The sequence below is a fragment of the Saccharomyces paradoxus genome, chromosome XVI (assembly GCF_002079055.1).
Source record: "Saccharomyces paradoxus chromosome XVI, complete sequence".
NCBI lineage: Eukaryota > Fungi > Ascomycota > Saccharomycetes > Saccharomycetales > Saccharomycetaceae > Saccharomyces > Saccharomyces paradoxus.
Genome location: NC_047502.1, coordinates 631,559 through 652,963, shown reverse-complemented (window position 1 = coordinate 652,963; position 21,405 = coordinate 631,559). Strand labels below are relative to the sequence as shown.

General features: G+C 37.3%; 14 protein-coding genes across 14 annotated transcripts; 4 read left to right on the top strand and 10 right to left on the bottom strand.

Moving 5' to 3' along the window:
• Nucleotides 1-55: 55 nt before the first annotated feature.
• Nucleotides 56-826, top strand: ARO7 (chorismate mutase ARO7; the record flags this gene model as incomplete). Its single annotated transcript, XM_033913923.1, has 1 exon — nt 56-826. The coding sequence occupies one exon, from the start codon at nt 56-58 to the stop codon at nt 824-826; it is 771 nt and encodes a 256-aa protein (XP_033769814.1).
• A 188-nt stretch (nt 827-1,014) lies between these two features.
• YMC1 (organic acid transporter) lies at nt 1,015-1,938 on the bottom strand (the record flags this gene model as incomplete). Its single annotated transcript, XM_033913922.1, has 1 exon — nt 1,015-1,938. One exon carries the CDS (start codon nt 1,936-1,938, stop codon nt 1,015-1,017), a length of 924 nt encoding a protein of 307 aa, XP_033769813.1.
• Nucleotides 1,939-2,194: 256 nt separating this feature from the next.
• BRR1 (Brr1p) lies at nt 2,195-3,220 on the bottom strand (the record flags this gene model as incomplete). Its single annotated transcript, XM_033913921.1, has 1 exon — nt 2,195-3,220. The coding sequence occupies one exon, from the start codon at nt 3,218-3,220 to the stop codon at nt 2,195-2,197; it is 1,026 nt and encodes a 341-aa protein (XP_033769812.1).
• A 313-nt stretch (nt 3,221-3,533) lies between these two features.
• On the bottom strand, nt 3,534-4,550 carry TFB4 (TFIIH/NER complex subunit TFB4; the record flags this gene model as incomplete). Its single annotated transcript, XM_033913920.1, has 1 exon — nt 3,534-4,550. The coding sequence occupies one exon, from the start codon at nt 4,548-4,550 to the stop codon at nt 3,534-3,536; it is 1,017 nt and encodes a 338-aa protein (XP_033769811.1).
• A 255-nt stretch (nt 4,551-4,805) lies between these two features.
• SEC8 (exocyst subunit SEC8) lies at nt 4,806-8,003 on the bottom strand (the record flags this gene model as incomplete). The annotated part of the gene is made up of 1 exon (XM_033913919.1): nt 4,806-8,003. One exon carries the CDS (start codon nt 8,001-8,003, stop codon nt 4,806-4,808), a length of 3,198 nt encoding a protein of 1,065 aa, XP_033769810.1.
• Nucleotides 8,004-8,223: 220 nt separating this feature from the next.
• SMK1 (mitogen-activated protein kinase SMK1) lies at nt 8,224-9,390 on the bottom strand (the record flags this gene model as incomplete). The annotated part of the gene is made up of 1 exon (XM_033913918.1): nt 8,224-9,390. The coding sequence occupies one exon, from the start codon at nt 9,388-9,390 to the stop codon at nt 8,224-8,226; it is 1,167 nt and encodes a 388-aa protein (XP_033769809.1).
• A 305-nt stretch (nt 9,391-9,695) lies between these two features.
• On the top strand, nt 9,696-9,977 carry NHP6A (high-mobility group nucleosome-binding protein; the record flags this gene model as incomplete). Its single annotated transcript, XM_033913917.1, has 1 exon — nt 9,696-9,977. The coding sequence occupies one exon, from the start codon at nt 9,696-9,698 to the stop codon at nt 9,975-9,977; it is 282 nt and encodes a 93-aa protein (XP_033769808.1).
• A 204-nt stretch (nt 9,978-10,181) lies between these two features.
• On the bottom strand, nt 10,182-10,712 carry MAK3 (peptide alpha-N-acetyltransferase MAK3; the record flags this gene model as incomplete). The annotated part of the gene is made up of 1 exon (XM_033913916.1): nt 10,182-10,712. The coding sequence occupies one exon, from the start codon at nt 10,710-10,712 to the stop codon at nt 10,182-10,184; it is 531 nt and encodes a 176-aa protein (XP_033769807.1).
• A 292-nt stretch (nt 10,713-11,004) lies between these two features.
• On the top strand, nt 11,005-14,541 carry ATG11 (autophagy protein ATG11; the record flags this gene model as incomplete). The annotated part of the gene is made up of 1 exon (XM_033913915.1): nt 11,005-14,541. The coding sequence occupies one exon, from the start codon at nt 11,005-11,007 to the stop codon at nt 14,539-14,541; it is 3,537 nt and encodes a 1,178-aa protein (XP_033769806.1).
• Nucleotides 14,542-14,637: 96 nt separating this feature from the next.
• On the bottom strand, nt 14,638-16,509 carry TAH18 (NAPDH-dependent diflavin reductase; the record flags this gene model as incomplete). The annotated part of the gene is made up of 1 exon (XM_033913914.1): nt 14,638-16,509. The coding sequence occupies one exon, from the start codon at nt 16,507-16,509 to the stop codon at nt 14,638-14,640; it is 1,872 nt and encodes a 623-aa protein (XP_033769805.1).
• A 243-nt stretch (nt 16,510-16,752) lies between these two features.
• Nucleotides 16,753-18,162, bottom strand: MSF1 (phenylalanine--tRNA ligase; the record flags this gene model as incomplete). Its single annotated transcript, XM_033913913.1, has 1 exon — nt 16,753-18,162. The coding sequence occupies one exon, from the start codon at nt 18,160-18,162 to the stop codon at nt 16,753-16,755; it is 1,410 nt and encodes a 469-aa protein (XP_033769804.1).
• Nucleotides 18,163-18,354: 192 nt separating this feature from the next.
• MCM16 (Mcm16p) lies at nt 18,355-18,900 on the bottom strand (the record flags this gene model as incomplete). The annotated part of the gene is made up of 1 exon (XM_033913912.1): nt 18,355-18,900. One exon carries the CDS (start codon nt 18,898-18,900, stop codon nt 18,355-18,357), a length of 546 nt encoding a protein of 181 aa, XP_033769803.1.
• Nucleotides 18,901-19,144: 244 nt separating this feature from the next.
• On the top strand, nt 19,145-20,557 carry THP3 (Thp3p; the record flags this gene model as incomplete). The annotated part of the gene is made up of 1 exon (XM_033913911.1): nt 19,145-20,557. One exon carries the CDS (start codon nt 19,145-19,147, stop codon nt 20,555-20,557), a length of 1,413 nt encoding a protein of 470 aa, XP_033769802.1.
• Nucleotides 20,558-20,832: 275 nt separating this feature from the next.
• RPL43A (60S ribosomal eL43 domain-containing protein) lies at nt 20,833-21,327 on the bottom strand (the record flags this gene model as incomplete). Its single annotated transcript, XM_033913910.1, has 2 exons — nt 20,833-21,109; nt 21,299-21,327. 2 exons carry the CDS (start codon nt 21,325-21,327, stop codon nt 20,833-20,835), a joined length of 306 nt encoding a protein of 101 aa, XP_033769801.1.
• Between the last annotated feature and the right edge of the window lie 78 nt (nt 21,328-21,405).

The window sequence follows — 21,405 nt, the reverse complement described above, 5'->3', positions numbered from 1 at the left end:
TCGACCCTGTTTGCTAACAAATATACTCAGCATCCTACATAAAATTGGTATAGATATGGATTTCACAAAACCAGAAACTGTTTTAAATCTACAAAATATTAGAGATGAATTAGTTAGAATGGAAGATTCGATTATCTTCAAATTTATTGAGAGGTCACATTTTGCAACGTGCCCTTCAGTTTATAAGGCAAACCATCCGGGTTTAGAAATACCAAATTTCAAAGGGTCCTTTTTAGATTGGGCCCTTTCAAATCTCGAAATTGCGCATTCTCGAATAAGAAGATTTGAATCTCCTGATGAGACTCCCTTCTTTCCTGACAAGATCCAGAAATCATTCTTGCCAAGCATTAACTACCCACAAATTTTGGCGCCTTATGCTCCAGAAGTCAATTACAACGATAAGATTAAAAAAGTTTATATTGAAAAAATTATACCATTAATTTCGAAAAAAGATGGTGATGATAGAAATAACTTCGGTTCTGTTGCCACTAGAGATATAGAATGTTTGCAAAGCTTGAGTAGGAGAATCCACTTTGGCAAGTTTGTCGCCGAAGCCAAGTTCCAATCGGATATCCCATTATATACAAAGCTGATCAAAAGCAAGGATGTTGAAGGGATAATGGAAAATATCACCAATTCTGCTGTTGAGGAAAAAATTCTAGAAAGACTGACCAAGAAGGCTGAAGTCTATGGTGTGGACCCGACTAACAAATCAGGTGAAAGAAGGATCACTCCAGAATATTTGGTGAAAATTTATAAGGAAATTGTTATACCTATTACTAAGGAAGTTGAGGTAGAATACTTGCTGAGGAGGTTGGAAGAGTAAGCCATGAAGGCTGGGGATGATAACAATTACATATCGGCAAATGATTACTACGTAACATATACATATATATTTATATATATATATATACGCATAGTAGCAACTATTAAATATAAGAAGATAGAATATCAGGCTATGCCTTACATGATACTATTTTCTTGGGTACTGGCTTACAAAGCCTATGGGAATCCTCAGCCTAATAACCTCATCGCTAATTCAAAAGTAGCAAAAGTGGCACCATTGGCTGGAGCAGCTCTTAGCATGGTAGGACCGAATCCTTTGAAAAAAGCGCCTATCCCCCCTTTGGCATATAAAGTCTTGGCTACACTTGAAATAGAGTTGCCATATTTAGGCTTTTGTAAATTATCAGTTTGCATGACAGATTTAATGACATCTAATGGATATACCATCAACCACAAGGCAGTGCCAGAAAATGCCCCAAAAATACAAAGTTTCCATGCAGGAATGTCCTTTCTTTCTAGTCCACGTTTCTTGTTCATTTGATTAGCAATTAATGCTTCATATACTAAGAAATACGTACCACACCCATGACCTTCCCTCAATATTGTAGGTGTCAAACCACGTAGTAATGCTTTATTATGTCTCAATTTTTTGATGCATTCCAAAGGGCCCTTAAATTCTGCACTGGCGCCTGAACCAGTTTGTGTTTGCAAGCGAATCCTGACATGCTCAATTGGAGACGCCAAAAATGAGTTCACTATACCGCCTGTGACACCACATGTGTAATATTGTGGTAATGACAAAGTTGATGATTCACTAGTGTTGCGATGATGAAAAAACCTCTTCATAGCCTCATTAACACCAAATTGTAATGAGACGCATGCACCAACACCGATTAATGGGGTCAGAGTTCCTTTGTAAAACCCACGAGGCCCTTCATTGGCAAGCAGCTTTCTGACGACTTCCATGGCTGTTGTCGGAGTATTCGATGTTTGCAACCTAACCTTTGTCGTGTCAAAGGGCTGACCCACTAGTACTTGCGCAATACCACCTGCTGTACCTGCAAGCAAATCCTTTACGACTCGAGCATTATCATGCTGTGGATGTTGTTCCAAATCATCGATTAGTTGAGGGGTTGGGAATTCTTCAGACATGCTTCTTCGTTATGCGAGCTCGGTTCACGAGGAATATCCAACAAGGGAGAAGTTTTGCAGTATAGATGATAGTTGTTATTAGCTGATTGACGCTGATCGATGCTATAGTATGGCTAGATCATCGCTGACAATTTACGCTCGAATTTTCTTAGGGCGCCGCTTATCTTCGGCCTATCAGTAAATGTTGGAATGAGTCAAACCAAAGTAAAAGCACTATTTGCTTCCTGTAAAAAAGCTACATAAAGATTTGTTTACGTTATTCTATCAAGTCTCTTTGGCCATAGTTAACCGCTACGACTGAAACGGTCAGCTCAGTTATCGTCATATTCTCTACTGTGGAGGGTATCTCAACATTCAATTCTGTCATCTCCTTCGGGAGTGTTATTTTATTCTCATGGGCCTCAATTGGCTTCTTTTGAATCAGTTCAAGGCATTTCTTTCCAAGATCTCTCAAGATGCTGGTATATTCTGCAGTGAGCCTTTCAGGTGTATGTACCAATATATAGAATAGCCAATCTTGCAGGCGACGATAATGTCTTCCTTTCTTGTAGATTTCTTTTATCCATGTATTCGACATATACCTGACCAGAACCCAAAGTTGCTTAGATGTAATCTTCCCATGAAATGTAGTATGCTGTGGCTCATTGTTTATGATGTATTGGAACCACTGGTTGTACCCAATTAGCTCATGTTTGTCTCCTTCAATGATTGCCTTTTTTACATCCTCAACACTACCAATCTTGATTTTTTCTAGCCGTACCAGGATATTCTTCGCCCATTCTTCATCAATCTCGAAGTTTTCTTCCTTCTGTTCTGTTTTGTCAGGAAAAGAATATTGATTTAGGACGTTTATAATTTCTTCAACCGTAGTACTTTTGCTGGGCATATCTTTCAGATAATTCTTTAAGAAAAGCAATAAAAGATTCAACGTTTCGTCGTCATAACCGGTAAATTCGTAGGCATTAGTCAGCACCGTCGCCTTCACAGAGTTGAACCAGCTTACCCATATGTCTGCATTTTTTTGAAGCCTGATCAAGGATGGCGAAATGACGTGCCTTTTAATGGCCCCTTCATCCTCATCATCATACATGCTTGATTTGTGGCGTGCCCTCTTTTGCAAATTCATTTGATTCTTAACCGATATGGCGTTGGTTCTTAGTGCTTCTTGTCTAACACTTTTAAGGTATTCAATGACATCAGGATTCACTGAAGAATCAGAAAGTGCAAATGCACGTGATTGACCAAAAATGGCATCAGGCGACTGGCTGTCTCCTCTTTTCATTGCTGGTAACCTGAGGTGCCTTTTGTAATGGAGTTTGGTAATGCTATTAATATTATATTATCTAAAGCTCACTGATGAACTTACCCAAATAACAACTATGATGCACCCAGACAGTACATAGACAGCCATCTCATCAAACTCGTTGTGATTGTAATCATCAATTCCAAGGTGATGTAACATCTAGGATAACCACACCAAGGTTTTATTTTGTGAAATATCAAACCTATATGTATTAATCTATTATTTATGTACTATTACGATGCATTGAGAAGAAGGCTATTCGCTCGAAACGAATAAGGTTTGCTCCTTGCCTTCATGGCTTCGTCACCTTCTTTTTGGCCTTCAACCTTGGAACAACTGGTTTCCTCTTCAACTTGGCAATTACGTGCTCATCAAATTGAGAATCACATGCAGGACACTTATTTCCAGGCGGTATTATTGATAAAACACATAGACAGACTGAACAAATAAATCCAATGGCAACAACCCTCCCTGTCAAATAGCACGATGTCCTAAAATCCACAGATCCATGGTTTGGCTTAACGATTATAGGTCTTAACGACGGATCAATAAACATTGCGGTTGCTAAATATTGAATTAGCCCCTGCGTAGAATCCACATGTAAATAAACGCCGTTTGTTGCATCCGTTGTTTGTTGTAAAAACGTGCTTTCCTTGGAACCACCAATTTTCACGACATCAATGGGACATTTCATTTTTGTTGCAGAAAAGATACAATTCATTATAGGGATGTATTGGAAAATTTCATCTTTACTACTACCACTCCCGCATGTAAGAACAAGTAGTCTTGATTTTAATGAAGTAGTTACAGACTCTTTTGATATTCTGTTCACATAAGTCAGCCCAGCTGACATGGCACCCGCTAGCGTACTCCTTTGACTATTCTGTTTGATCTGTTTTTTTTCTAGTTCAAACAATTTATATATTTCTTCCACCAGCGTTTCATCAACATTCCTAAATCGTCTATACATATCTGAGTTAATAATCTTAAGATCACTACGGTTTTTATTTTCTGATTTAGAGGCCTTTATAGTAGATGTGCTTTCTGGGTATAAATACTTGATCCCCTGAGAGTATGCAGCAATGACTGCTACTTTGTTGGCACTATTGAATGCTAAGTGTGCATTAAGAAATACAATCAATGCCTCTAACACCTTTATTATACTTCCTTTCTCATTTCCTTCTTCATCAAAAGTTGTCCATAACTTCGGTGCAATCTCTATAATAACGGTAAGCAACGATGGTGATTCTTCAGTGACCTGCTTTCTTGACCTAGCATGCTTAAACGTTGGATCAGAAATAGCATCCATTCTTAGTTGCTTCGCTTCAGTAGGTTATATTGGATCGTATATATTTCTACTCAAGTGTCGATATTGCAATGTTCTCAGTAATTCTTATGTGCCTCCGAATTTTGACAGAACAAGACGAGATGCGCGCCGAGAATAAATTAAAAATGCAAGTGAAAATATCGTAAAATAAAGTAACTAAAAATATAGTTATTCGCTTGTTATTGACCATTTTAAATTCGTTTATTTATCAAATTAATTCTACACAAATTAGAGACGTCATTTTTCATTTTCGGTATCGACAACTTTTAATTTGCTTTTAAGTTTTCCAATTTTGGAGTGTGCTCCTTCTTTCGACTGCTCTTTTTCTAGCCTATTTAGTTTCTCCAAAGCTTCAGTGTACCTCTTATTAGAAGGTTTTATGGAACCTTTAGTAGAGCTAGTGCTTTGCCTCTTTAGTTGACGATGCATCTCTTCGCTAAACTGCAACCTTACTATGGTTTTCAAATCCTCAACAGAACAGTGCGGTAATTCATTGTCTTTTATATATTCAAATAGTTCAGCTTCACTGGAGCCACATAAAGAGTAAAAATTCATTGTGACGTTCATATTGATTTTCGACGGCTCAGAAGAAAGGTTTCTATAAGCATGTTGTAAGACATTTACATTTCTTAACATTTTCTTGATCCCGTTATGGTTCAAAACCTTTATGGATTTGGCACCCTTAATCAGGGCGTAATTATTGACTATATCGAGGCCAATAAATATGGAGTTTTTCTCCTTTTCTGATAACTGTTGCTTCAGTTTATTTTCAGTCCTTCTCAATTCAGAAATTAGAGAGGCTATATTTTGATCTAATTCAATACTACCCACATCCATATTCCAAATTTTAGTGTTTTGAAAAAAAGAACCGATGTCATGTATACACAAGGCTCTAATGTTAAATCTCAGTATGGAGATTAGTTTGAATTTTAGGGTTTTGAATCCGTCAACAGTTTCATCAAATTTTTTAGAGGCCTTGTCATCCAATAAAATCTTTAAATTCCCTAACGAGTTTGCGCTGGAACTCGGGTTCGAAAGGTTCAAATCCATTGATTCAGAAAATGTCCAACTAATCCTTAATCTATCGGCATCTAGCATGGGTTCTTGGTTTATTTCATCAATATTAATGGCCTTCTTTAAATGTGGCAGCCAGTTTAAAATCCATATTACGCTTGCCGAAAACTGCAGAATTGTGTCCAATGTCAAGTTATTGAATAAATCAGACTTACTCAAACCTTTACCCACTTGATAGAAATTAGGTATTTCCTTAAATAATTCTCTGGACTCTTCATGGAAAAGTGACTCATCCCCGTTCAAAATTCTTTTCTCTTGATCCATCAAAACACTATTTTGCAACCATGCTGTAATTATTTTCCTACTTAGGTTCCTATCAGAAGTTCCAATCAGGGCATTGAAGAGTCCTAAGTAATAATTGTAAAAATGACTTAAAAGATCCAAAATGCAATAGGATATTTTTTCTCTGAATGTGTTTGCTGTGTTGAAAACATTCAATAAGTTGTAGAATAATCTTTGAAAATCTAATGCTGTTTTAAATAGGTTATGGTTTTCGTCGGATAGTTCTAACGCATACGGATTATTGGATTCTACTTCAACTGTAAATAAATAATCCATTGTCATCTGAATCCTTGGGAGAAAGTTTTTATTCATGTAATCACCAAAAAAAGTCAGTGATGAAATAGAATTTTCCACTAAGGCACTTGGAACGATTGTAGACGTTGATTGCGTAAACAGTAAAAATGGGTCTAAAATTACTTTCATATTAAAGACAGAAGGAGGGACTAAAGGCTCATCTTGCTCAAAGGATTCATCTTTCACGTAAATAGAATCCAAATCCATGTTTGAAGAGACAGAGAATCCGGGGAAGATATCCTTCAATAAAGCCTTTAATTCAAAAGCTTGATCCTTTACTGAAGAATTATCCTCAATATTATACTCCAAAGAGAAGATTTTGGGATTTTTCCTTTTGGGTAAGTTGGGTGCGTTGTTCGTCACGCCATTAATTGGTTTAATGCTGCCGTTATTGCTGGTTAGCAGCTCGGGGTCGTTGATATACCTTATAAGTAATAATTCTATTTCGTCTAACAGTTTGCTCCAGATTTTATTGAACTTGTAAGCAGGCTTCGTGGAAGACGTTGGCTGCAAAATGTTTGACATTTCAAAAATGGCCCGGTGACATTGAATAGCGTAAAGTAATTTCAAGAAGATTTCCCAAAAGCTTTCCCTCAAAATGATGGATAGTATATCCTGTACGGGTAGGCCGAATTGGTTGTCATTTTTCAAACTAGTGGCCATTTTAAGCAAAGAAGGGTGCTTCGAACGTATTGATTCGGTAGTTTTAACAATTATATTATGGATTTCCTCTTTGGCTCTTTCCGTTATGATGTTAAATGCAACAGGTAATTTATTGATGTTATTTATAGTTTTCAATAGGAACCCGATTCTGTTGAATCCTTCGTTTTCTTGGTTTCTAGATGATACCAGCGATGGTTGAGAGGCATAATTCTCTTGTAGCATGATATCTCCTTTATTCAAGGATTGGTCGTGAATGAATTCTTCGAGGTTTTTGTTTATCATCTTTGCGTGTTCCATAATATCAATATTGACTATGTTGTACAGGTAATTTTCCAAGCTAGTAAATCCATTATGTGAAATACTTATGATTTTGAAAATATCGTTATTGGTTACTCGAGTAAAATTCGTTTTGCTAGATTTGGAGTACATAATGTCGTGAATCTCTTCAATCAAATTGTTGAAAAGTAAATGTTCTTGTAATTCAAGTTGTTGGTTTATAGGCTTCAGAATTTCCACTGTTTTCAAGGATTTATTGTTCATTAATATAAATCCCCTTTCCAGCAAAATCTGCACCTGATGGAAATTTTCCTTTCTAATGTTCTCCTCAATTTTTTCGGGGATCTGCAATAACTCCTCAATATTGACCAAAACATCAATCATTCTTGTATACTTCAAGTTGTTATTGTTTAATTCCTGTAAAGAGCCTTTATCGGTGGTGATTTTCTCATTAGCCTCCTTCAAGCAATTTTTCAGATTCAAAGTCTGTTCCTGGGCCTGCATAATTGAACTGACTACTTTTCCATAAGAAGCCACATTAGTGTTAAAAACTTGGCTGTGTTCATTGACAACGTCTTGTAAGTGGCTACCGATTTGTGACCTTAATTGGTTGAATTCTTCATACCGATGGCCCAGACCCACAGATGTATCGTCCAAAAATGCGAGCGCTAGTTCTAAGGGATTTGTATTGTCTGAAAGTATTCTATTCCATTGAAGATTTATCCTATTTAAGTCATTCTGAAGGTGGTCCAGGGAACTATTCATAGCAGATTGCTGAGTCTCTGAAAGACTGTTGATGGAAAGACCACGTCTTCTCCCTTTTTGTACCGGTTTTAAGTAATCCATTGTATGCAAGCGAGAGGTGCCAGTTATGGTGAAAAAGTGGCAAGCTTGTTCCCCTTTCTTTGCTACAACTAAGGGCAGATTCTGTTTAGTATATTGTTATTTGAAATGGTTAACAAGAAACTATTTAAGTGTTACCCGCCAGAATAGTATGCGTCAAACAAAAGAAGACTTACTATGGTAAAAATACGATTTCATGATATACCTATTTGTGCAGATGCTACTATAAAGACGAGGAGGACAACTCGGTTTTAAATCCATTCACTTCCTCAATCAAGTAGTCTCTTAATTTGGACATCGAATCCAGCTCGGATTCATAAGTGAAGTCGAAGGGACCTTGGAGACAAACGGGCTCGTCATCTGGCTTTCGCACTTCATCCAGGAACGGATGTGATATGGCTTGCTCCACATTTAACCTATGTGTCGAATCCCAATGGAGTAAGGAATCTATAAGATTAATAGCTTCATGCGAGGCAAAGGGGAAAATGTTGGACCATGGGATTTTCTTATATACAGGATTATTACTGTTTTTGCCTAGATTCCAAGCTTTAATGGTACCAAACTTGATCAAAAGATCTTTATCGGGAGTGCCCAAGATTTTGATGATTTCAAAAATCTGATGCATGGAGTCACGTCCCATAAATACGGGCTTTCGAGCATAGAATTCTGCAAGAATGCACCCTACAGCCCATATGTCGACGGACTTGTTATATGGTTGGTTGGATAAAAGCAGCTCAGGTGCTCTGTACCATCTTGTAGCAACGTAATTGGTTATATGGGGCTGCACAGTGGAATGACACTTAAAAAACCCGGCATGGATACCCCTAGCGAGGCCAAAATCGCAGATCTTTAAACATCCGTTCAAAGTGCACAAGATGTTCCCAGGCTTCAAATCTCGGTGGATGACATCTGCACTGTGTATATACTTTAGCCCGCACAGGATCTGGTAAAGAAAGTACTTGATATGGAACTCCGAGAGTTGCACGGACGAATGTATGACTTTGGCCAAATCATAATCAATTAGTTCCTGGTAGCAATACAGCCCGTCGTAAGGTGAGCTCGTCACTATCTCGAGATCGATTAGATTAACAATATTTTTATGGCCTTTGAAGAAATTCATGAATTTCAACTCACGGATTGCCCTTTTCAAAAGGATCTCCTTATTAAAGATGTTGCTGATTTTCTTAACCGCTATCTTAGCGGCAGGGTTCCGACCTTTAAACTTCACGGAGCATACTGTCCCATAGGCGCCCTTGCCTAGGAATTGGATAATTTCGTAGTATCCTGGGATGGATATTCTCTCCTTGGCAAAAATCGTCCTTTGTTGAGGAGCACCGAGGCTGGGGACCACATTTATGGCTCTGGTATTATCTGTGAGTGTGCGATTCATTCTTGGAGCGTTGAGCACGTCTACATTTCCATCGATATGATGTATCGTACGACGTTAAATACTGTCCAAGTGTCACAAATTAGTGGCGCCGCGTTCCACCCGCACGCCTCGTCGCACGCGATAGTCTTCTAATCACCCGCCTTTTGCCGCCTATTTTTTTCGCCGTTCGTTTATTTAGCGGTGGGCAAACAAACAACACTATATTTATTACTGGTGCCGACTGTTAAGGAAGGACTGTTTTGGGACGTGTTTATTACCTGTTTTTGCTCAATTGACTAACCTATACATAGTAAAGCACAGACGCAATGGCCACCCCAAGAGAACCTAAGAAGAGAACCACTAGAAAGAAGAAGGACCCAAATGCCCCTAAGAGGGCTTTGTCCGCCTACATGTTTTTCGCTAACGAAAACAGAGATATTGTTCGTTCTGAAAATCCAGATATCACATTTGGACAGGTCGGCAAGAAGTTGGGTGAGAAGTGGAAGGCTTTAACGCCAGAGGAAAAGCAGCCTTACGAGGCCAAGGCGCAGGCCGATAAGAAGAGATACGAATCAGAAAAGGAGTTGTATAACGCCACTTTGGCTTAAAGATACTTCTTCCCCACGTTTTGTCTATCTGTTTTATTTTACTTTCCTCTATGTTCTTCCTAAAGCTTGCTTTATCATCTCTCTCTCTTTCTATTCCTCTTTCTTCTACAGCCCTTTTTCTATATCTATATATATATGATTAAATAAATAAATAAAAAAATTGTATTATTAATATATATTTTATCATCATCAAGTGTTTTTCTTTTATGTGGCCATCCGGCCATGCATTAGGAACGTAGATCGAGTACAGCTCCTTTCAGTCAACGGCAATATCAGTTTAAAAGCGTCCCCTTCGTTCAAGTAGTAACGAAACATCCGTTTCATCCTGATGAATCCCATTCCTTCATATAAGTTTAGAGCCGCCAAATTTTCTACCTCTGTCTCTAGCATGATCTCATCGCAGTGTGCCCTTTGCATCTTATCAATGGCAATCTCCACCAGTTTCTTTGCTATGCCATGTCCGCGGTATGTGGACTCCACGGCGAGCATTCCTATGTATCCTCTCAGTCTGACGTTTCTGTGCGGGTCCATCTTACACACAATGCACCCAATAGGTATGTTGGGAGTTCCACTCTTGTTGTCCACGGCAATGTACGTCAATTCGGGCCATTGGTTCAAGAAATACCTATATACGTATATCGAGTACGGTTCTGATAGATCCGCATCTATTAGCCTTTTGATACTAGCAAACTGCTCTTCGTTACGTATGTCCAATGGCTTGTACACTATTTCCATGGCCTGACCCAACGCCTTTTCTGTAGTAGTGGCTCTTATATCTTGTATTTCTCTTGCTGGATTGTATTCTATATGGCCATAATTTCTACTAAGGCTTGCTATGAAGGGCCTTTTTATCGCTCTTGGCTACCCGGTTTCTTGCTAGGAATGGAACTATATAATAGCGATGCCCTTATTTAACTTTACCATTTTTCCCAAGTTAGAACCAAAGTAGTTATTCTTTAAACAGTAGTTATTTTAGTGTACTATTGTCTTTTAGAGGGTAGTTCTTTTTATTTTCCTTTTATACGTCATGGCAGGCGCTGATGAACATAGCACTGCACCTAAACAGCAAGAAACAACGCCGCTACAAACAACAGTCACTATCATTAATGCAATATCTGGAGAATGCATAACAACGAATGTTGATTTTTTCGTTTCCCTGGACAAATTCAAACAGTTCATTGCCAGAAAATGGAAGATACCCCCAGATCAACTGCTGATTCTACTGCCTTATGGTAACAAACTAAAACCGTCCACGTTTAAAGAACTGCTTATTAATAGATCCTTCACCCTGAATGAGTTTTATATCTATGATAGAAGACTGTTCTCCCTTGTCAATAAACCTACACCAACAGATCTTTCAAGGCCCAAAGAATCTAATCTTATATACTCCCCTAATTCCAAGGATTTGACAGAAACTTTGGAATATTTAATTAAGAATAGCCATATATCGTTGTACCAAGGTAGCGATAATATCATGATCAAGCCTATGCCCTCGCCTTTGGAGGACGCAGACGTGGATCTCCCGCGTTTAAGTTACCATACCGTAACTAGCTTACTGACTACGAATCTTGGTTGGTTAAGCGCTTTGGAAATAGATGTTCATTATTTCAAGAGCCTCATACCGGATATAATAGCCCAGATCATGCGTATTTTTGACAGTTTAACTGTTTGCTCGCAATATCTGAAACTGTATTGCTTTGATGTCGAAAGTTTGTATAATTCAAACGTTCAGTTTTTAAATCAGCTGGTAGACAACGGTATGACTTCAAAATGGGAAAAATGTTTCAATGACACTTTGAGTAAGTTGACTGCTTTAGAAGGTGATTCTTTGCAAAAGTTCATCAACATCGAATCTCTTCTGGAGAACGAGAAATCTGTAAAAATTTTAAATCATTCAATCAACGGTAAACTGAATAAAATTAAGAGGGAAATTGACGAAAATTCAAATTTTAGAGACACCATAACCCTCAGTATTGATCAACTGCGACAAATATTTACACCAAATGAATCTAAATATGAACTTGAAGATAAAATGGCTGAGAGCTTTGAGGTCCTGGTATCAGAAATGCGATCAAGAAGCAGAAATGTTCTCGACAAAGAACCAGAAGAATTCAATAGTCAAGAATTTTTAAAAAGCATGAATGAGATGCTGGAAAAAGATAAAAAAGACTCGGTAAAAACTCTCTTTACTATATCACAAGCGCTGTATTCACAAACAGGAGAACTAATAGATTTGAAAAAAAATCTGCAAAAGCATGCAGTCGTCATCTTGGGTAACATAGCATTCACTCAAATGGAAATCCTTGGTATTAAAAGGCTATTATTAAATGACTGTAATAAAGATCTAGAGTTATACAAGAAATACGAGGTGGAGTTCGCACAGGTGGAAGATTTGCCATTGATATACGGGCTTTATTTAATCGAAAAATATCGTAGGCTATCATGGTTTCAACAAATTATGTCATTTATTTCAAATTTTGATCAAGATTTTGAGTTGTTCAAGCAAAATGAATTACGAACAAGAAACAAGTGGGTTAAAAACTTCGGTTCCATCGCGACTGTTTTTTGCGAAGATTTGCTGTCCTCCTCTGATTTTAAACGTTTAAACGAATATCATTCACATTCTTCTTTAATAAATGAGAATGATGAAGATGGAAATGAGAATTCTGTAACGAATTACCACCAAGACCTGGTAAAAGTATCGCAAGCCATCGAAAATTATATGGCACAAATTAAAGAAACAAATGTTTCAGAAGCAATTATTGATCTACTTTCAAAAACACTTTTTGAAACGAAAAGATTTCATATAATTTATTCCAATTTCAAAACCAATAACAATAAAAGCTCTAATGGCGACAGCATTTCTTCTGAAGAATCCATCGTGTTGAAGAGTGATGATGTAGTCAAAGGTTACAAAACAAGAATAAAAAAATTAGAGTCGCTATTACATGAGCTTCAATATTCCGACATAGGCCATTGGCCCCAAGGTATCCTCAATACCCAACTTAAGCCATTCCGTGGTTCTGTTCCAAGTCTAAATAAAAAGAAATTCTTGGGAGCATCAGTATTATTAGAGCCTTCCAATAATTCTGAGTTGAACAATGGCAGTATTGTGCAAGCTAATAATCATCAAGTTCAAGAGTTGGAGAGTAATGTGGATGATTTGTTGCACCAAATTCAACTATTAAAGGAAGAAAATAATCAAAAATCAAGGGAAATTTCAGAAATGGGGAAAAAAATAAGTGATTCAGAAGTGGAGAAGACGGCTTACCGCGAAACTTTGACTAATTTGAATCAAGAACTTGCAAGGTTAACTAATGAAGAACAATCGCATAGAACAGAAATTTTTGCACTCAATGCCTCTTTCAAAAAGCAATTAAATGATATAATTTGCCAAGACAACGAAAAGATAGAAAAACTAACAAGCGACTATGATGATGTTAACAAATCCAGGGAACGATTGCAAGCGGATCTGGATGAATCTAATAAAAAGCATGAACAAGAGGTTAATTTGTTGAAAGCTGATATCGAAAGGCTTGATAGACAACTTGTAGCTTTAGAGAAGAGTGATGCTGAGACCAAATCAAGCTCGATGGAGAAAAGTGAGAAATTTGAAACTATTCCCCCTACCGAGGACCCAAATAGAAAAAATCTGGTATCTGTCTACACGCAGGCTTTACAAGATAAAATGTTTGATATAATATCGACTAATATTTTTATTTTGGAAAACATAGGGTTGTTATTGACCTTCGACAATAATAATAACATTCAAATTAGACGTGTCAAGGGATTGAAAAAGGGGACCGCACAAAGTAATATCCTAGACGAAAGCATTCAAATGCAGGACATATATGATAGCTCTATAATAAAAAGTCCCGTTTTCCAGAGATTGAAAGACGAATATGATTTAATAAAGTCATTCGCCAGTGGAGTTGATAAGGATACGCAGCAAAGCATTTTCGTGGAAAATATCACGCAATTATATGACAATAAGCTTTATGAAGTTGCAGTCATCAGGAGATTCAAAGATATCGAAACTTTGGCTAAAAAATTAACTAAAGAAAGTAAGGTTAAGAGAACGCTATTGGAGAGATTTCAAAGGGAAAAAGTCACCTTGAAAAACTTTCAAATTGGCGATTTAGCATTATTTTTACCAACAAGAGAAAACGTTAATTCCGTCGGGTCTATGTCATCTTCTACCTCATCGCTGAGCTCATCATTTTCATCTGTTGATTTATCAACTCCACCACCTTTGGATGCCATGTCTATACAATCGTCTCCCTCGGTTATTCATAGTAATGTAATCAATCAAGCTAGTACATCTGGTAGAGACAAGAATAAACTGATGAGGCCTTGGGCCGCATTTACGGCTTTTGAGGAAAGTACAAGATATTTTCTAAAGGACGAAAAGGGATTAACAAAGGGGAAAGAATGGTTTGTAGGTAGAATTGTGACTTTGGAACATTTTGAAGCGGATAGTCCCTCTAATAATCCATTTAGATTACCAAAGGGCTCAGTTTGGTTTCAAGTCACTGCTGTTGTGGTTTCGTACCAGGGAATTTAAATAGTGCTGAACGTCTGTCACAAATGACAAGATTTCAACTATATTTCATTATATATCTATTTAATACTATTTTTATAATACAATAAATCTTATCAACTACCAAGTTTCTTGAATATATCTATCTGATTTTTCCATTTCTTTCAGGTATTTTTTGGCAGTTTCTTCACCACTGAAATTACCCCATTTTTTTAACATTTCAATAAATGTTAATCTGACTTGGATAGGCATTTTACCTGATGAACCACATAAGAAAAAAATGGCGTCTTTATTAACTACCAAATTAGTTATTTCCTCGCCTAATCTCCATAAGTAGTCCTGAACGTATTTGACACCTGGTGAATTTTCGACATCCCTGGAAAAGGATGAATATAAGGCAATTTCACCCTTACGGGACCAATCTTCCAGCAAATCTTTATGAATGTAATCTTTATCTTTATATCTACAACCGAAAAAGAGTCTGATATCTTTAGACATTTCTGCTTTAATCACTGATAGTAATGGTGCTAGGCCGACACCCGGTCCGACAAGAATCATCGGTTTGTTCAAAAATTCTTTCTTGATTATATGATTATTTTGTAATTTGTACCTTATCTGTTCTCCCTCTTTCAGGCTTGCAATGTAATTAGTGCATATCCCCTTCCGAATTTTTCTTAGGATAGTTTTATACTTCACAACCGCAACTGTTAGTTCGATGCTAGGATCCCCAGGGCCACTAGATATAGAGTAATACCTTGGTTTGATGATAGGCAAGTAATCCAGCATATATTTCCAGGGCAATTTTATGGAGAGAAAATCTTCCAATACTTCAAGAATTGACCTTCTAGGTCTGTTACAGTAGTCATATAAGTCCTGCATATCTTGATCGGTAGCAAACTGGCGCAGTTTTTCTCTTTGATCATCCAGCTGTTCTTGGCCGCGTTCCATCTTAGTCACATCTGTTGCAAAAGTCCAAGTCTTCAAGAAAAAGCTTGTTCTAGGAATGCTCATAAAATCACAGTGATATTTCAAGAAGTTTCTTAAAGTCATTGGCTGGACTAATCCACCATCCTTAAGATCATTCGGAACTCCATTGGTGAAATTCAATGGCTTGTCCGCAACTTCTGACCAATGGCTTTGATTTGCTAAGAATTTTGAAACGTCCTCATCTGTATTGCAAGGATAGATAGCTACTGTATCACCGGGTTTGTAGTCTTCTTGAATTTTCTCAACATTAGTAAACTTAAACTGTCTCACGTCTTGGAAATGACCATCAGCTGTGATCCTTTTGTTCATATTAACTCTACCAGTTTTCACTAATTCATCCTCTTGAAATTTAATATTGGTTTCATTGGCATTTTCACTAATATCCTTGTCTGAAATTTGTAGGTAGGATTCTGGCTCTAGATAAATCTCAGGGTCCAATTCTTCCCGCTTAATTACTTGGCCATCGACCTTTCTGCTGGGGTACTTACTTAAAAGAAAGCTTAGAACTTTTTTTTCATATTCAAAATAAACTGACTCAACTCCGAGACCAGTACCTTTATTGCTACCAGCCATAGCCTGATCATCAGCCTCCAATCTATCGAACAATTCATTGGCACCTAGTTGTGTGACAATGCGCTGATGTAACTTTCGAATACCGTAGTTAAACTTAGGATAAGATGAATCGCCAAGTCCAAGCATGGCAGTTTGAATATGGTTCAGCAAGTTCGATGGCAGATTCTTTCTCTTTAAAAACGACCAAAATGTGACCGGTCTTTCACCTTTTAATTGGTTAACGTTCCTTGGTAATTCACCTTGGCCTGTCGTGGAGCATATGATGAAAAGGTACCTGCATTTCAAGATATCCTGTGGGTCATACTCACCAATAGAACAAAATGTATGGGAGAAATGCCAGCGATGTAGTCGATGGGATAGTATTGTGGCAAAATCATGTGCATTACCTGTCTCTGATCCATAGAGGATGACAATTTTCTTGCTCGATGACATGCAGTGATTAATGGAAACACAGTTGACCTACGGTCCTCCAGATTCCCATGTTAATAGGACCCATGAAATTTTTCAAAATTCATCTTTTTTTTTATGTAGTCATCGCATTGCCGCAAACGCTTAGTAATAAAGAAAAACAGATTGTTAGAACATACATTGAAGTGGTACAGAGAACCTACCAAATATTTACAAGATGTATATAGCTGTGGTAAAAACCTGTGCAACTCATTTGAGTTTACGTTCTTATCTGAGTTCTACGCTATAATCTTTTACTAACTTAGAACACACCATGTCTTGCAAAGCGTTAACCTCAGCGTTTGTCAAATTTCTGTCCATCGATTGATAATTGATCCTGTAGCACATGGATTTTCTACCGGTTTTCGGATGCGTGAAACTGTCAACTAGTTTAACACTCTCTACTAAATCACCAGCTATATTTCTAATGATTTCCATTAAATCATTTTCATGAACTTGATGAACATCTAGTTTATCTTTTGGTAACCAAAACGCAACATCCCTAAATGATCCTGGGTGCTTTGAGTATGGTTTGAAGGAAGTGATCAAACCCTTGGAGAACTGTTTTGAGAATCTTTCATCGGAGCTCCACAGCAGCCTAATATCTGGAATTTCGAAAAGAAGCATAGCGATGCGATCTAGACCCAAGCCAAAAGCCCAACCTATTGTTTCAGAAGGCTTATAGCCGGCTCTGAGTAGCACATCTTGGCGGATCAATCCGCATCCACAAAGTTCGAGCCATTCACCCTGCCACCAAACTTCTATTTCCCAAGAGGGTGCAGTCCAGGGGAAGTAAGCGTTAATCCAACGGACTTTTAGCTCTTTAGGTGTATTATTCGCTTTATTCTTGACCATGCTGGATATTTTTTTATTGAAGACTTCAGAAACTATCAATTCAACGGATCTCTTCAAATGTTGAGAACATAAATCAACCTCCAGATCGGACATATACTCCTGTTTAGGATTATATTCTTTTAAAGGTATAGTATCGTCGTCAACGGTAATCTTTACATTTTCTTTATTTAACTGATCCTCTACCTGTCTGATATCTTCGCGGATCTTCTCGATATAAGTGGGCTCTTTTGCGCCCTCATTCGCCTTGGTTCGTCTCCAAATTGTGGCACCTTCCATTTGGTGAAATACCGGATAATGAGTCTTGTCAATTTCATCTCTTCTGTACACATCTGCAGATATAAGGAATCCACTTTTAATGTTATCTGCATCATTCCTTATTTTTTCAAAGCATTCTAATTCGTGAGCAGAAGTATGTGTTCTCAATAGGTGTGTTTCATTTATATAGTATGTGTCTGATTTTGATCTTCCAGGATGATCCTTAGGAAACCCTAAGGAATCGAAGTTTTCCATAGTGGTTACCACAGGTTTGAAATTATTAAAGATCTTGAATGTGTTGTCGACTGAGTTTAATTTCTTTTCAATTAGATCGCGAAGAATGCCTACTGGATGTGATTCTTTGAGATGTAACGATCTACCTGTAAGTTTTATTATTGAATCTGTAACATTGGTAATCTTGGGGTCAGTCTTGTAATTTATACCATTGATTTCCACATGTGGGACTTTAAGGGTTGAATATAGGCGATAAAGGCCAGCTCTGGTCCTTATTATTCTATTGGGAAACATTGCCATCACCTGTATTGAGTGATGTTTTTATCTCTTATTTTCCTCTCAGTTTATGAATAATTCCTATATTTTTCTATTTTATTTTTTTTTCTTCGAAGAATTTAAACCTTAATTAAGTAACTATTATTGCTACTGTTGTCATTAAATAGTATTGAATTTATTGAATATGTAAATAACAAAAGGAGATAAATATCAAATTGCATAGGATATGTTTGTATATCCGGAATGTATCTGTAAAGCAATCATCAATTCTTGTATCGTTTCATTTTCCTTTTCTATCTCAACTTGTTTTCCTGTAGCATCATTATCGTCTGGTGGTGTAGATGGTTCGGGAAACCTCGACGATATCTCAATCAGTTTGGACATCAATTCATCGCGTTCCGCTTTTGATTCAATTAACTGTTTGTGCAATGAAGATTGTGTACCCAACGATTGCAAGAGCTCGTAGTCTAGAGAATTGCTTTCGTCTAAGAGGTTTTGTAGCTTCGTAAATAATATATTGCTATTGTCCGGCTTCTCCAACAGTCTAATAAGAAGACCGGTTTTCTCAAGATTAATTTGGAGTTGGTGTCTGATTTCCAAGAGGCGCTGTTGACCGGAGCTTAATATTATTGGGTATTTGTGTTTTCTAATCAAGTATAACTTGTCCAACGCGATCAATAGCTCTCTATATACTTCCACGTGCTCCTTTTCTAACTGCTGGATCCTTTCCCATTGCTCTGCAGTGCCGCTGGTCATCTATCAAAATGTTGTAACTTACAACCATGGGAGGTTAATGGTTAGAAGTATCTAGATATTGTATACATTTTATGTAATGGAGTCATCATTTGTTGTCAACAGGCATCATCCTTCACGGTTTGAAATTTTTGAGTAATGGACTGAATATGTCAAAAAATAGAGATTTGGCTATCTCGTGAAGAAATCATAGAATACAAGGAACAGGAATCGTTCGGCAGGAAATAGTTGAGTTTTCAATCACGTTATGCAAAATCCTTACGGTCACTTTACTAACGATACCACAGAGGACAGAGAACCTGCATCTCAAGGTGGACCATTTGGACAAAGCCTAAATAATCCCTTAGGTTACGCCGGATCTTTCCCTTCTCTGACTTATAATAATAATAACTTTATGGCCAGTCAGCAACCTTCTCTGCCTTTGCCAGAACCACGTTTGTCTTGGAATAACGTTAACCAGGTGTCTAACCCTTTGATGGTAACACCGCTTCCGGGATTACAAAAACGTATGAACAAAAACATCAAAAAGAAATTAGCGAGGGTGACCAAGAAGGTGCCAAACCCTTCTAACGCGGTATCTAACAATACAGTGAGCAGTAGTAATATAGTCGGGCATAGTACTTTAGGTTCGGCATCGGGATGGAAAGTTGAAATAGGTGGCAGCGATGAGTTAGAAAAAAGAAAGAGAAGGGCAGAAAGATTCAGTCAGGGCCCATCAGCAATGACGAATAGTAACGATAATTTGAACGAAGATTTTGCCAATCTAAATGCCATTAGTAGCAAGTCTCACCAGTATGACAAAAAGATTCATGTGGTAGGGCGTTGTCAAACTTTAGAGAAATCGTATTTGAGACTAACTTCAGAGCCTAATCCTGATTTGATTAGACCTCCAAACATTCTACAAAAAATGTATTGCTTGTTAATGGACAAATACCAATCTAAAACAGCCAGTTATACTTATCTTTGCGATCAGTTCAAGTCAATGAGACAAGACCTAAGAGTGCAAATGATCGAGAACTCTTTTACTATTAAAGTGTACCAAACGCATGCCCGTATTGCCTTGGAGAACGGAGATCTTGGGGAATTCAATCAATGCCAAAATAGAATTATGGCATTATTCGAAAACTCTACGATACCAAAGAAATCTTATTCCGAATTTATATGTTATTCCATTTTGTATTCGATGTTAACCGAAGACTATCCGTCGATTTCTCAATTAAAGCTGAAGTTGATAGATGAAGGTGCATCGGAAATCTTGGGGGACGAGCACGTTAAAATGATATTCGAGTTGAGCGATATGAAACTAGTTGGAAATTATCACTACTTCATGAAAAACTATCTAAAATTGCACAAATTTGAAAAATGTCTAATTAATTCATTCTTAAATCTAGAGAAATTGATATTTTTGACCATAATTTGTAAGAGTTATAACCAGGTCAATTTAGACTTCATTAAAAGTGAGTTTAATTTCAATAGTATAGATGAGACAATAAATTTCTTGAATGAGCAAAACTTGATGGAGTTCGTATTAAACAAACAAATCAGCGACAGTAATGGGAAAAGTAGTAATATCAAAATTTTGAATACCAAGGGATGTAGGGTACAGTTGATACAAAATTTTATGAAGTCTAAAAAAATTGATATAAAGGGACAAAAATGACGGGGAGGGAAAGAGATGCCTAAGGTATATAGTTTCGGTTTTTCTAAATAAATATATACATATTCACAACACATAAAACCTCTTGAGTGCATTCGTCAGTTTCATTTTCTTTTGGAGATTTGAATCTAGATATCAGCCGTAAGGCTACCATGAACAGTAAGCAGGCCGTTGGTTATTCTCCTTGTCCTAAAAGGAGACATTTACTGGAAAAGTTTTAGAGTTATAATTAATTATATAGTTGTTTTATGGATTTTATACATATAATTAAAATACAATCAAGCTTCAACCATTTCTCTCAATCTTCTGATGGTAGATCTAACAGTGGCGGCAGCAGCAGTGGAGACAGTGTAAGCACCACCAGCGACAGTCTTCTTACAAGAAGAACAAGTCCAGATACCAGCAGCACCTCTCTTGACAGTCTTCTTACCACAGAAAGAACAATCGTATCTAGCATGTTGTTGGATTTCCAACTTCTTGACTTGTCTTCTCAAAGAGGAACCGTAACGGACACCGTACTTACCAGTGATACCAACCTTCTTAGTTCTTTTAGCCCTATATTCAAAAAAAAATTCATCAAAATGTTAGTAAATCTTGAAAGATATTCTAAATAGGTCAAGGTTTAGTGTTTCGTATGGTGGTTATACAAGCATAAATCCTATTTTGCTTTTATCCTTTCATGTCCACAAATTTCTATGTTTTCGTTAAAAATCATCCTAGAACTAGTTTGCCACTTCTAAGGACACGAATGAATGGTCCCATAAATCAGGCATTCTACATATTTGCACCCTACAGTAATAGTTAGCCTCTTCATTTGAAGCATGATGTTTATTGCCTTCTTATGGCTTTGA